Consider the following 13,653-nt stretch of genomic DNA (forward strand, 5'->3'; position numbering starts at 1 on the left):
GAAATAATTTATCCACTAATTGTTAGTTTCGCATTGGGGGCCAGATCTGAACCCCGCCTTGCACTAAGAAAATTAACTACCAGATATAGCATTGGCCATGGATTTTGTTCTAGGTAGCTACATGGCTATAACCATACTTGTAACAAACAGAATCACTACTTTGGACCCCTCGTGCACTTTAAAACTGATGTTTTGGCCTTTCTGGATGTACTAATGGGGAGTCCATCACCACCCCATCCAATTCAACTTTGCCGGTTATATTCAAAGGAATTAGAAATGCAAAGTTTCGTCGAAGTTCGATGGTATATCCTGGAAATATAACTAATCCAACCGAGAAAGAAGATCTCAACTCAGCATCTAGCATAGTTTTCGTCTAATTCACATCATTGTTAGACCAGATATCGCCATATAGATAATATGGTTCTCACTTTGAAAAATTCCACTCCTTTTCACAATCACATAGCAAGCGTCTATTGGGAAGAACTTGGCACAGTTTATAGATTTGGGCCTAAACAAGGGCTAGGTGATTTTAGACATTTCATTCTCCCACACCTGTGAGACGCTGGCTTCCAACGTCTCAGAGACAACCACCAGAGAGGGCACTGGAGAAAGATTTAGTCACGTAGTAATCTTGAGAGTTCAGGATAGGAAGGAGCACAGTTCGAAATGGACTTGGTGGTATATTTGAAACACCCAAATTTTCAGGGTTTGAGTATAGAAGAAGCGAAAGTTTCTCTAGGTTTAACATCAAGTCATGGATCAAAGGGAGAAGAGATTGTGGGAAGAGGAAGAAGCTGGAGTTATTATGCGTCGCCATACCTAATATATAAGTGGATAGAGTCCTATTGCACGTCTCTTGAACCATAAAATAACAATAAGATACCCTACCAATGTTCTGGTGATATATACTTCTCCGGAATGTTATGAGCATCTTAACATACTGGAACAGCTAGTCAACCAACTAGACTGAGGAGCAGGAGTGAGCAACATAGGGCTATGAAACCATCTAAAGGATGCTCACTACCCCACTATGGATCGGACTGTCAAGAACTAATATAGCGCCAAAACATTAGTAACTACAGTGACCTGACATGGACCCCACTCTATATCTATGAATCCTACAATCATAAGACCGTCGCTCAAAATTGCAGGATATAAGCTTGACCAGGCCTTGACCTCGAAAGTATTATCTCAGCCGTTGCAAGATCCTCAACATATAATGAAAATTATACTCTGTTAACTATATTAGGCTGGCGTTAAACTTGTTGCTAGTCTTACTAAATGATATACTTGTAGAACACGCCATTCGTTGAACCCCACATGTCCGAAAGAGCGGTAAAAGGGATGTTGAGAAGAAGGGTTCAAAAGATAATATCAGCTACCTATTAGGTATGGATCTCGGAGCATGTGATTGACTTCCTTTCTAAAGGATGTTCCAATGCCTACCAGCCTTGTACACATGAGGTTGGAAGCAGTCCGCGTGAAATCGGAATATACCGAGTGATACCTGCATGTCTTAAAATGTTGGACCAAATCGAAACTTTATATATACCCCAGAATAGCCTGAGCCTCAAGTCAGCCGCATGCTAAATCCGATATTTATATGTTGTATTTCAGCTATATCAGGCATCCAAAAGAAGCCATATTTACCCGGAGATGACGATTTCTTCAAGTCACACATCCGGTTCCTCGCATGGCGGCGTATACGGAGTATGGAGTACTTCAAGCATGCCAAGAGATCAGCGTCGGATGACGATCAGATTGGGCAGTGTCTGTCACAAGGATCCCTTCAGCCGGGGTGAAACCTCTAGATGTCGAGAATGTTAAACATCCTGAGCTAGGTTGATACCCCAAGGAACTGCTTTACAGGCACTCTTACCTTTATCGCCAAGCCCAGAGTGGCGCCATGAGCAAGGAGTAGACGGGGTATACTTGAACATGCCCCTACTCCGTCCGGAGTACAGTGAAGCAGATCGGCGGAACGTGGGGATGATCAGAGGAATGTCACACCAAGCATCAAATCACCATTCCAAAATGTTGAGCATTGAACTTCAAGTACATAAAATAAATTAAAGATAGTCAAAAATGACCCCCGTGGGTCAGCACTGAACTTCCGCCTGACGCGTCCCCGCCGTTGAGTCGATCGCCTCATCTTTAGACCTCGGACCCTCTTTTCTCACCGTTATCTCTTTGTTTTTTTTTGTTTTTTTGTTTTTGTCTTTCTAAATTATTTACCTCCGAGAAGAGAGAGATATGCTACTCAGTAAGTCAAGTTCCTTGATCTCTTTGATCGTGTGAGCTCTATTTCACCCCGTGTTTACGTCTGGTGTGGATCGGCTGCTGCATATCTCCAAAGTACATACTGCCAAAACTAACCCTTGCCAGCTCCACTGCATATAATTGTAGCATAAATCCATATATGCGACATGCCTCGGTCCCTTCCAAAATCCAGTGTTCCCCTGCGCGAGCAAGAGGACATCGAAACAACACGCACTGCCCAAACAGCTCCCCCCTCACCGAATGCCTATAGACGATCTCAAAGCTACCTCTCTGAAACACATACCGAATACCAGTCCCTCGATGCGCCCTTGGAGATAACGGAAACAACGAGCCTCCTCGGGCCCACTCAGCCCTTCCGCCGACGAGCTCCCCGACGGTCGTACACCAGCACTTCTGGGGTATCGGGGAGCGGCACGGACTCATTTAGACATGTTCTGGCGGCTGGCAGCCTGCGACGAACGCGAAATCATAGCCGTGCCAACTCTGCAGGCAGGCGATTTAGTCGACGAGCAAGTTTAGAGGGCGATAGCAGACCTGCCAGTCTACCCCCGTCTACAAAGGACAATCTTACGGCGTCTTCATTTTTGGATGAGCGGACGTGGTACGATCAATTCACTTCCACAGATTGGGTACATGATAGTATCGCCGATGGAGCACGGCTTCGCCTACTCCGCCAGCGAAAGGATGTCCGAGGCCGATTGCTAGCAGCTTTCGACGGTGCGCAAGGGTGGATCTTAGTTGCGCTCATTGGATGCATCACCGCTGCCATCGCTTATTTCGTCGATGTTACTGAAGGGTCGGTCTTTGATTTGAAAGAAGGCTTTTGCACGACACAGTTTTTCCGTAATCGGCGTACCTGCTGTCAAGGGCTGGGTATTTGTGATGGATGGCGGCCCTGGTCCAGCATCTTATCGCCATCAGGTACAGAAAGCGAGTGGATTGGCTTTGTCATGTTTGTCTTTTGGGTTGTGACGTTAGCCCTCATATCGTGTGCTTTGACTCTGCTCACAAAAACTGTCGTTCCTTCATCAATTTCTCTTGCCACGCTTGATGAAAACCTGGGCGCTGAGTCTCGTGGTACGAGATCTGGGAATGGACTTGGTACCTCCGCTTCTCCTACTTCGGAGCCAGGGATGAGCCCACCGCATGGAACTTTGCCTAATCTTCCGTCCCGTCCAGCTATGATATTCTACTCTGCTGCTGGCAGTGGGGTAGCGGAAGTCAAAGTCATTAATAGTGGATTTGTCCTCCACGGATATATGGGACTAAAAACACTGGTCGTGAAGACTATTGGCTTGATCTTTAGTGTCTCATCTGGTTTGAGCTTGGGAAAAGAAGGCCCGTACGTTCATATTGCCACCTGCGTGGGCAATATCTGTTGCCGTCTGTTCGCTAAATATAACCAAAACGATGGAAAGCGACGTGAGGTTTTGAGTGCCAGTGCCGCTAGTGGTGTTGCTGTTGCCTTTGGTGCTCCGATTGGAGGTGTCCTCTTCAGCTTGGAAGAAGTCAGCTATTATTTCCCACCCAAGACCCTTTTCCGGACGTTCTTTTGTTGCATTGCAGCTACGCTGTCTCTTAAGTTCCTAAACCCCTATGGAACAGGTAAGATCGTCCTATTTGAAGTTCGGTACCTTTCCGACTGGCAAATCTTCGAACTTTTCATTTTCATCCTTCTCGGTATTATGGGAGGCGCCGCTGGTGCGCTCTTTATCAAAGCCTCGAGTCTGTGGGCACGATCGTTCCGTCGTATTCCAGCAATCAAGCGTTGGCCAATGCTTGAAGTTTTCCTCGTTGCGTTGTTTACAGGCGTTGTCAGCTACTGGAATCGATACACCAAACTTTCCGTCACTGAACTTCTATTTGAGCTAGCTTCTCCTTGTGAAGCAGATGTGGAGAGTACGGGCTTATGTCCCCGCACAGACGGCATTCTTGAAATCGTCAAGTACCTTATGGTAGCATTTGTTATCAAGAGTTTCCTGACCATTATTACATTCGGTATCAAAGTGCCTGCGGGTATCTATGTGCCATCCATGGTTGTTGGCGGCTTGATGGGGCGGATTGTTGGACATTTGATCCAATACTGGGCTCTCAGACATCCCACGTTTTTCTTATTCGACTCTTGCCCCGCCGTTGCTGGGATTGAATCGTGCGTGACTCCAGGAGTTTACGCATTGATTGCCGCTGGAGCGACAATGTGTGGCGTGACACGGCTATCGGTCACTTTACCTGTGATCTTGTTTGAGTTGACGGGGAGTCTCAACCATGTGCTTCCGTTTTCCCTGTCAGTGCTCTGCGCCAAGTGGACTGCGGATGCTATTGAACCTCGCAGTATCTATGTATGTCCTATCACCCGCCTGTTAATCCAACCCCGACGTTATACTAATTGAAATTAGGACCTCTTGACCGATATGAACTCCTACCCCTTCCTTGACAGCAAACTCCAACCGACCACCGATGCCGAGCTGGGAGACATAGTTCGACCAGTGCGGAAGAATCGCATCATAGATATCTCTGCATCACCATTTGTCGCAGCGACAGCCCTCCGTTTGAAACTGGAACACCTGCTAATGGCAGGCGAGCTGGACAGCGGACTACCCATTCTACGTGACGGTGTCTTGGCAGGTCTGATCCCAGCGCCGGATCTCGAGTACGCACTGGATACGCTGGGCGACGAGGAAGAAAATACGATATGTCTGATGGCTATGGATGCTTCCACGGCCATCTATGACAGCGAAAATGAGGATGCGGACCAAGTCGATTTCAGTCGATACATTGACCCTGTAAGCTTAGTTAACCTCTCCAATATCTTGACCCGCACTAATCTCTTTTATCCATAGGCTCCAATCGCTCTTGATGTCCATTCCCCTATCGATTTAGTCTACCAGTGCTTCGCCAAGCTGGGTCTTCGTTACCTCTGCGTTACTCAGGACGGGAAATATGCCGGCCTGGTACATAAGAAAGCCTTTGTGAAATTCATGAAGGAGAATAGTGACTAGGTTGTGTATATTCGATCTTTCCACTGTTTCTATTCGCATTTTCGGGCGTTCCCGAGGCATTTTGATTCAATTATTTGCATAGCTTTACATATCTCATTCCATGTCTATCTATCCTGCGGGCTCACTGAACATTGTGCAACATTTGTACATATTTTTGGTTCTTCATCTCTGTTAATAGGTAGTGTCCACGGGCACTATTACTAGTAGTAATCAAACGCTATACATAGGAAAGTCGTCTGCACAAATTAAGCCTTTTCCCGCCTTTTATTTTGCCGTCGGCCTATACAATTGGCACATATAAACAGAATGATATCTGAGAATACCGCTGGAAAGACTACTGAGAAGACCACTGCAAATATATCATAGGGCCGCGTGCGTCCCATTATTCTTGTAGTAAATAATTCTCTCAAGGTTCGAGGTACCCGTGGACACTTGCGTTAAACACATTGCATCATCTTACGCGTCACTCTACTCATTTTCACCATGTCCTTATTACAGACGAAATGTCAGATCCCGCCCCCATACTTATATCTGGTCTGCCGCGAGGTTACCTGGTTTCGTCTTCTCTAAGCACACTGCGCCACGAGGCATACCGGATCATCGAGTGGTTTAAAGACCATACCAGCGGCAATCAGTGGATTGTGGTTCTTGACCTGTCACCAACACTAATTGAAACCCTTACAACCGACCGCAACGCGCTTAACGGTGTCACATATCGCTTTCAATGGGAGGGCCCAACTGGCCTCATCAAGGTTGTCCCCAGAGGAGAACATGAGATCGCGATATCACAGTTCACCACGGTAATCCACGATAAACTCAAAGCTATGGGCCTCCCCCGTAGAGAGGTGGTTTGGGTTGGTTCTAAAACATACCACTCTGGGACAAAAGGGATGGAAGCTGACAACTCATACTTGCCCCCATCTCGCCATGCACGACCCATTGAAAACGCAGGCTACCCATCACTTGTGATTGAAACAGGTGTCTCTGACTCGCTTGATCAGCTGCGTCAGGATGCGCGCAAATGGTTCGCGGACTCAGGGGGTGACGTCCGGATCGTCATCCTTATCCATATGAGGAAGGATATTGTGTGCTTCGAGCAGTGGCAGTTGGCACCGAGTACTGCACCCCGTCCGTTAACCAAGAGATACATCGATAGCATCTGCGCACAAACACCCAACATACCACTTACCGGACAACCGGCACAACTCCAGCAAGTCTACTGTGTCAGCCAAGTTGATGTCACCAGAGACTTTGTTGCCGGAACGAATGTTATAAATGGGGCTCCTATGGTCCTCCCTTTCATTGCAATCCAAGATCGCCCTCCAGGTCCAGGGGAGTGGGATATCGTGGTAGGGGAACAAGAATTTGATGAGATTGCAGATTTGTTGCTCTGATTTGAGGAGTGCCTCGAACAATGCCGGGGATATTGCTATCTTTGTTCTGCAATCCTGGTTCTTATAGACGATCTTTCTCTTTGCGAGTTTCCTAGGATTTACTCCCTCTTCGTCTACCTCTCAGTGTATTAGTACGGGAGTGTTCCGGTTTCGAATCTTTATAATTCCCCGATCTACACTTATCTTAGTGTTAGGTACAGGAGTCTTTTGTCTTCTAGTATATAAGAATAGTCGGCCGCATAAGCGGCCTTGTGATGTCTTTTCAGTAGTCTTTTCAACAGATTTTCTAGTGATCTTCTCAGATATCATTCTGTCTAGATGTGCCAGTCTTATAGGTCGACAGCAAAAAAAGCGGAGAAAGGCTTAGGTTGTGCAAACAACTTTTCTAAGCATAACATTGGAAATAGGTATAGTAGAGGGTAGATACTAGCTTTGATATTTGGACACGTACAAAGTCGAATCTTTGAACATATTTGACTAGTCAATTATCCAGGACAATATCCTACGAATATCTAAGTCAATTTCTCAAATCCAACCATCTGAACCTCAACATCTCCATCCCCCTTCCACTCCCCATCAACTTCCTCCCCAACCCACTCAGAAACCTCTTCAGAGCTAACAGCCCGCCACCCATTCCCCTCATGAAGCCCATCCAACGGGAAGAACGTATCACACTCAAACGAAGCAGGCGCATCAACAGCCCCCTTCCGCACAACATTCGTCATAACAACCCTAACAGCCCGACCCCCGAGCTCCTCAGCACCCATCTTCAACGTAGCATTATAAATCTCCGCCCCACCAATAACAAAAACTTTCCCAAGCGTCGTCCCATAAACAGAGTCCAACTGCTCCAACGCCGCGCCCAAACTCGGCGTAACAATCGCGTCCGTCATCGGGCCCGGAACAGTCTCCTGGGGCGGGTTAAATGTCTCTTTCTCTGCACTCGTAGTCTGAGCCTGAACTTGAGCCTCGGCGGCTTTGGCCGCGATCTTTTTCTTCATTTTCGCTAATTCGGCATTTACGCTCTCGCGGACAGAGCCGGTTGTGTCGCGTGTGATCACGACGTTAATTCGTTTTGCCAGAGGACGTAGAGAAGCCGGCACGGAGTCGTAGGTCTTTCGGCCCATGATTATCGCGTTGGTCTTGCCTGGGCTTGGGGGGCGGGATGTCACACGCGCGAAGAATGACATATCTGTTTTTATGCGTGGCCATGGGAGTGTGCCGTTTAGGCCGATGCCTAGGCGTGTGATTTCGTCTTTTGTGGTTGGCGACGCGGTGCGGATTGGAGTTGTTGCCACGATTAGGGTGAGAGAGGGGAGAGAGTGGGGGTTAAGAGGTGGCATTTCGGTTTGTAGGTAAGAACGTTGTATTCAGAGATTCAGAGGCAGTGCGAGGTAGAAGTTGTGAGGGTGTTGAATGGTGGAGTAGGTAGAGGTTCGCGTCGCGAGTGGACTCGTTATCGGCTGCTTATCGCCCCGCACTATAGGTACAGCTATAGGTCCACGGGTGGGCTTGACATGGTCGTTCACTTTGGGAGGGTGTTATGTTATGGTCAATTCGATTTCGATATGAAGGGTACTACGTTATTGCTCTAGTTTAAGTCAACGAGCAAAGAAACAAAGTAATGGTAAAGCAATGGGGTTGGATTCAACATTGCATAAACTGAATGCGCCATAACACCGGTCGAACGCCAGAAACAAGTGGGTATCACATGCGAAACAGCTTTAAGGGCCAAGCAAAATGCTTCAAAGGAGGGCCTTAGGAAATCATTGTTCCTTTTCGGTCTTCTCGGGCTTCTCGGCCTGCCCAAAGTCCTTTGACTTGGGCTTCTCAGACTGTTCAGGGCCCCCGGACTTCTCAGGCTCACCCGATGAAGGCATCAATAATCCTCCATCAAGGGCCTCCTGGATGGCCTTCACATCCTCCTCGAGCTTCTCACGCCGCTGGACATCACGTTCGTCTTCACCGAGGGTATCGAGCTTGCCGAAGAGCCAAAGCTCCTTCATGAGGCGAGACAAGGCAAGTAGGTCCTCCGCAGCACGGATCTAAGGTAACAGAATGTCAGTCTCACGCGTTAGGGTAGATTTGGATGCTCAATTGCATTCTTCTTGGGAAGGGGAAAGCTGCGCAAGACTGGGGCGGTGCATATCAACATACCAGCGCAGTAGACTCTACATCAATTTGGAATGCTTCGACAGCAGCATCAACGTGACTGGTTCCATCGAACTTGTTGGCAGCAATAGCGACAATGTTCTCGAACCGCTGCAGCAGCTGCGAGATATCATAGTCAAGGCGATCTACCAGGATACATTAGCGGACAGAAATTGGACCTAGGATGTAGCTGCAGTAGCTCAAAGCTAGTACGTACCAAGCAACTCCTTGGCAGTTGGACGTGAATCCATGGTTGAAACGTTGGTAATGTCTTCAGACGATGGTGAGGATAAATCCGAAGTGGGATAATCCGAATCCATGTTGATTAACGATAACGATAAGAAATGTGTGGATACGGGTAGATGCGGAATGAAGCCGACATTACCCGAAGTTTTACTTGGGCGGTTTGTCTTGGGCGTTCCCCTACCCCCCATAAGACCCCGGGGGGAAGCCCGTTTCTAGGCTTCTCTCTAACAATACCAAGCACACAGCCAGGGACCCGGTCATTAACCTCGACTACCATCAATCTCACTATGTACGCATTTATTTATCTACTTTTTCTCACTTTTATTTCGCTAGATACACATCAATAAGACAAATTTAGCTTAAGAATAGTACATATATGAAATATTTATATTTGGCCATATTCAGCTTTTGTATTCGAGGCTCTCTGGTTTCAGTTTTGAACGATATAGCACAATGGAACAATATGATCTATCCGACTCGAAATTATATGTAAGACATTGCACGCTAGATAAGACTCCGATGTATGTATTTTTAAGATGTTCTTTCTATAATAGGAATAAAAGCACAGAGTAAACATACCGAGATCATCAGTCTACGACAATAAAGTAGAGAATCATGCAAACTATATAGACGAGTTCTCTATGCATGACTAGGGATGCAACTAGTACTCAGCTTCCCTCACCACCTCTAGTAAAAGAGACGTTGTCGGTCAAGCGTAGCCCTACCAGCAATAACTTCCTCCAGCCAGAATTGCACGGCAATCGCAGCCTTAGCCATGGTGATACGGACCTCTTGCTCCTTACTTTCGCAGTCCATCGGAACTTCTACCGGGAACGAAATACACTCTTTCCTCATCCAATGCTGTGGCTCTCGAAAGATCATAGCACGGATGTTATGGATCTCGCGAAGCGCAAACTCTAACAGCATTTGATCAGTATTGGTAGACGCCATGGTCAAGGGGATTTCCACAGTCACCCAGTATAAGTTTCTGGCTTTACTATCTTGTGCAAACTGGTTTGTGAGGACTATACGAAAGAGAGATTGCGTTTGTGGGATGTTTGGTCGCATACTGTCGGGTGGTCTGTCCGTATGAGCTTTAAAAAATGTTTGTATATAGTCCAAAGAGGGATCGTGTTTAGATTCAAGGACTTTGCGAGGCCACTGAAGCGTATTTATATGGAGGAAATTAAAATTCCGAGGCCTTTTGGATACAACAATAGTCTTTATGACCCAATTCTAAAGTCTTTATCAAGTAACAAGAAGGTTGATCATAAGAATAACCATAAACAAAGATGTTAGCTCAAAGGTTGCCACCACCACAAAAAGACACTCTTGGGGAACCAAACTGCCCTCGAAATCCTATTACGTTCTTTCAATGAAACGACGAAAATAACATAAGATAATACATATCCATTAGTTAAGCTAAAATATGCCTTGAAGTGACATCTAGATACCCAACTATCACAGGAGACTCTACCGCACATATTTTCCCTGAAAGCCCGGTCAGCGGATGTATAAAAATGACAGCGGATATAGGTACATACCATGAAGCGCTTGTGGAAATCAGAACGAAGAAGATCCTGAAAACGAATTAGTTTAGTGTCACAAGAATAAGCCAAAGGAAAGTAAGCATACGTTGACAAATTCCTTGCCGTCTCTGTTCTCTGTTCCTCGAGCCTGGTTCTTGAATACAACGTCGTCATCCCAGCGCCGTTTCATGCTGAAATCCTGGGAATTGAGCAGAGGATTACCGCGCGCGATATCAACCTCTCTTTTCTCTTCTTCCTCGGCTGCCCGTTCACGCTCCTGTTTATGCATTAGCCACCAGTATTTAATTCAGGATGTGAGAAAGCAAGATACCTCTTTCTCCTTTTGTTCCAATCGCTCTTTTTTGATCTTTTCAAGCTCCCGCATTAACTCAGCTGCTTCGTCTTCGTCGTCGCTACAGGTTGTCAGTTTATTCGTGCTAGGTAGAAGATTCCGGGTTCAACCCACCTATCTTCATCACTGCTGTCTTCTTCTGACGCGTCTGAATCGGCATCTATGTCGCGCGTCTCCTCCAGTATGCGTCGGCGTTTGGCCTCTGGGTCTTCTTCCTGGATATCGCCATCACCTCCGTCTTGGGGCGCAGCTTCAATTTGTCTCTTGGGGGCTAAGGATTCAACAATAGCTGGTTGCTCGGCCGGAACTCCATTCTTCTTGGCGAAGTGTGCTGCCTCAGCCTGGAGAAGCTCTGCGCGAAGGTCACGGGGCGATGGTTCAGCGTCGGCAGCGCCGCCTTGTCCGGGTTGGCTAGAATAACGTCAGTGATCGGTATTGACTGCCCAAGTATCGTTATACATACCGAACTTTCAGGTGTTTATGCGCAGGGAGGAGTCGCTGGTGGTATGCTGGACCACGGAGGGCTTCTTTGCCTTGCGCCTGTCGAAATCAAGTCAGTGTCTATGAAAAGTCGTGTCGAGAAAGATTGTCGTACCGGGTCAAAAGTAGGTCTGTGAGCTAAATAAATGTCAGTTACAAGTATTCAAATTCCCACATTTTGTTTCTATTGGCATACCTGTAGTCATTTTGTGATGTGGTTGCTAAGTGAAAGTTGAAAGTCCTAGGACGTTGCGGCTTCCAGCTTTCGATATCTGTCGTCGCCTCAGGCACTACCTAGTATTCTCCTCACGTTATCTTCACCGCCTGACGTATCATCCACTGTCATTGGCGCAAACTTCGGAATAGTGATAATCCGAACCGCTACAATGCGGTCTGCACGGGCAAAATGGCCCAAAAAAGAAAGCATCTCTGATCCCCGCGCTGGGGCTTTTAGATCTTCCTCAACGATGTCGAAAGAAGCGCAACTCTCAATCGCAGAGCGCGACTTTATTCTTGAGGCTCTCCGTGAGGATGTGCGTCTCGATGGTCGCAAGCCTGACGACTATCGTCCACTAAATATCTCCTTTGGTGAAGAATATGGACATGTGAAGCTGCAGCTTGGAAAGACACAGTGAGCCTCAGATCTTTTGTACTACCACAGATGACAGTCACTGACTCATTCTCTAGCATTATTGTTCGGATCTCCGCTGAGGTCACCAAACCGCGTGAAGACCGGCCCTTCGATGGCCTCTTCAACATCAACCTAGAGCTGAGCGCAATGGGTTCACCAGCCTGGGAAAACGGACGGTATATACCACCCGACATATTCACTATCCACTGATCTATGCTTACAATTACGTCTTACAGATCTAACGACATTGAGGCATACGCTACCAACACCCTTGACCGTATCATCCGCCATTCCAACGCCCTCGATACTGAATCTCTGTGCATTCTAAAGGGTGTGAGCTGCTGGTCAATCCGGGCCGACGTTCACATTATCGACTACGATGGAAACATCACTGATGCGGCCTGCATTGCGATCATGGCTGGACTGCAACACTTCCGCCGGCCGGATGCTGTGGTGAGAGACGGACGTGTCATAGTCTACGGTGTGGAACAGCGTGTGCCTGTCGCACTTAATATTACACACAAGCCTCTCTCAGTAACATTCCACACCTTCAATGACAGCAAGCATGTCATTGTTGATGCCACCCTCAAGGAGGAGCAGGCTGCCGAGGGTGATCTTGTCATTGGCATTAACAGCGCCGGCGATGTCTGTTACCTCTCGAAGTACGCAGGTGCACCAGCAGATGCCATGGCAGTTGTGAACAAAACAAATGTGGCATGGGAAAAAGTCAAAGAGATCAATGCTACTGTTGAGAAGGTCCTCCAGGCCGACTTGGCTAAGCGGGCGAAGATTGGCATGGCCGATGAGTCTCGGGCAGAAAATGACCGGTTGGTTCAAGTCGAATAAACAGCATGTACTACCATTACTTTGACGATCGGGGGACTGGAGTTTTGCATGGCGTTTACATCAATGATACTTGGCTGCCACATGATGGGCGACATATGGGCGCTAGTAGATGAATGAACTTAACCATTTTTCCTATGTTCTCAATGTACTCCGTACACTGGGCACCTCAATTTTATGAGGAATCGTTTAAGTACCTTATGTTAACCCTTTTTTCTTTCTCAAGCAATATTTTTTTGTGTTTAAGTGGAACCGTTCCTATATCGCATAGTACTCCATACAAACAAAGCGTTTAATATATTTCCGGATGCCAAGAGCCCCCTATTCTTAGCTCACTTCGCCGTAGAGCCCGGGGCAGCCAATGAATATAAGTGCATTTTGACCATAGTATAGAAAAAAAAAAGTACAGAAATAAAGTGTTCATTAAACTACACAGTTATTATAATAAAATCAAAGTATCTTTGCAAATATTCGAGCTCTTTGGCTGTTGTGAAGCGCTTTACCGCCTACCCGTGCATCAAATCAACATAGCTTAATTGCTGCCTTCGCCCGCTAAGCCACCCTTGGACCTCATTCTCACTCGACTCCCACATTTTTCCAGCCCAAGCCTCCTCAAATCTTTCATTGTTCGCCATACCTCGTTTCGTTATCCCTGCTTCCGACAGATATAGCAGAGCGCTTTCTGTCGACCTGGCCTTGCGATCAATGCCTCAGGGGCATTGCTACTGCGCTACAACAGTGAGGCTGT

At 47.0% G+C, this 13,653-nt stretch overlaps 6 protein-coding genes across 6 annotated transcripts; 3 read left to right on the forward strand and 3 right to left on the reverse strand.

Moving 5' to 3' along the window:
- Positions 1-2,426: 2,426 nt before the first annotated feature.
- On the forward strand, positions 2,427-5,279 carry PGRI_077180 (putative voltage-gated chloride channel (ClcA); the record flags this gene model as incomplete). Its single annotated transcript, XM_040795432.1, has 3 exons — positions 2,427-4,619; positions 4,677-5,063; positions 5,121-5,279. 3 exons carry the CDS (start codon positions 2,427-2,429, stop codon positions 5,277-5,279), a joined length of 2,739 nt encoding a protein of 912 aa, XP_040653109.1.
- A 503-nt stretch (positions 5,280-5,782) lies between these two features.
- Positions 5,783-6,673, forward strand: PGRI_077190 (uncharacterized protein; the record flags this gene model as incomplete). Its single annotated transcript, XM_040795433.1, has 1 exon — positions 5,783-6,673. The coding sequence occupies one exon, from the start codon at positions 5,783-5,785 to the stop codon at positions 6,671-6,673; it is 891 nt and encodes a 296-aa protein (XP_040653110.1).
- A 512-nt stretch (positions 6,674-7,185) lies between these two features.
- On the reverse strand, positions 7,186-8,016 carry PGRI_077200 (dihydrofolate reductase; the record flags this gene model as incomplete). Its single annotated transcript, XM_040795434.1, has 1 exon — positions 7,186-8,016. The coding sequence occupies one exon, from the start codon at positions 8,014-8,016 to the stop codon at positions 7,186-7,188; it is 831 nt and encodes a 276-aa protein (XP_040653111.1).
- A 423-nt stretch (positions 8,017-8,439) lies between these two features.
- Positions 8,440-9,144, reverse strand: PGRI_077210 (RNA polymerase II mediator complex head subunit MED22; the record flags this gene model as incomplete). Its single annotated transcript, XM_040795435.1, has 3 exons — positions 8,440-8,718; positions 8,831-8,970; positions 9,042-9,144. The coding sequence occupies 3 exons, from the start codon at positions 9,142-9,144 to the stop codon at positions 8,440-8,442; spliced, it is 522 nt and encodes a 173-aa protein (XP_040653112.1).
- A 613-nt stretch (positions 9,145-9,757) lies between these two features.
- On the reverse strand, positions 9,758-11,637 carry PGRI_077220 (spliceosome-associated CWC15 family protein; the record flags this gene model as incomplete). The annotated part of the gene is made up of 10 exons (XM_040795436.1): positions 9,758-10,095; positions 10,141-10,151; positions 10,548-10,561; positions 10,615-10,650; positions 10,706-10,876; positions 10,931-11,012; positions 11,066-11,362; positions 11,415-11,491; positions 11,547-11,569; positions 11,628-11,637. The coding sequence occupies 10 exons, from the start codon at positions 11,635-11,637 to the stop codon at positions 9,758-9,760; spliced, it is 1,059 nt and encodes a 352-aa protein (XP_040653113.1).
- A 180-nt stretch (positions 11,638-11,817) lies between these two features.
- Positions 11,818-12,908, forward strand: PGRI_077230 (exosome non-catalytic core subunit RRP45; the record flags this gene model as incomplete). Its single annotated transcript, XM_040795437.1, has 3 exons — positions 11,818-12,062; positions 12,119-12,238; positions 12,299-12,908. The coding sequence occupies 3 exons, from the start codon at positions 11,818-11,820 to the stop codon at positions 12,906-12,908; spliced, it is 975 nt and encodes a 324-aa protein (XP_040653114.1).
- Between the last annotated feature and the right edge of the window lie 745 nt (positions 12,909-13,653).

The sequence above is a fragment of the Penicillium griseofulvum genome (genome assembly GCF_001561935.1).
Source record: "Penicillium griseofulvum strain PG3 chromosome Unknown contig_6, whole genome shotgun sequence".
NCBI classification, from domain to species: Eukaryota; Fungi; Ascomycota; class Eurotiomycetes; order Eurotiales; family Aspergillaceae; genus Penicillium; species Penicillium griseofulvum.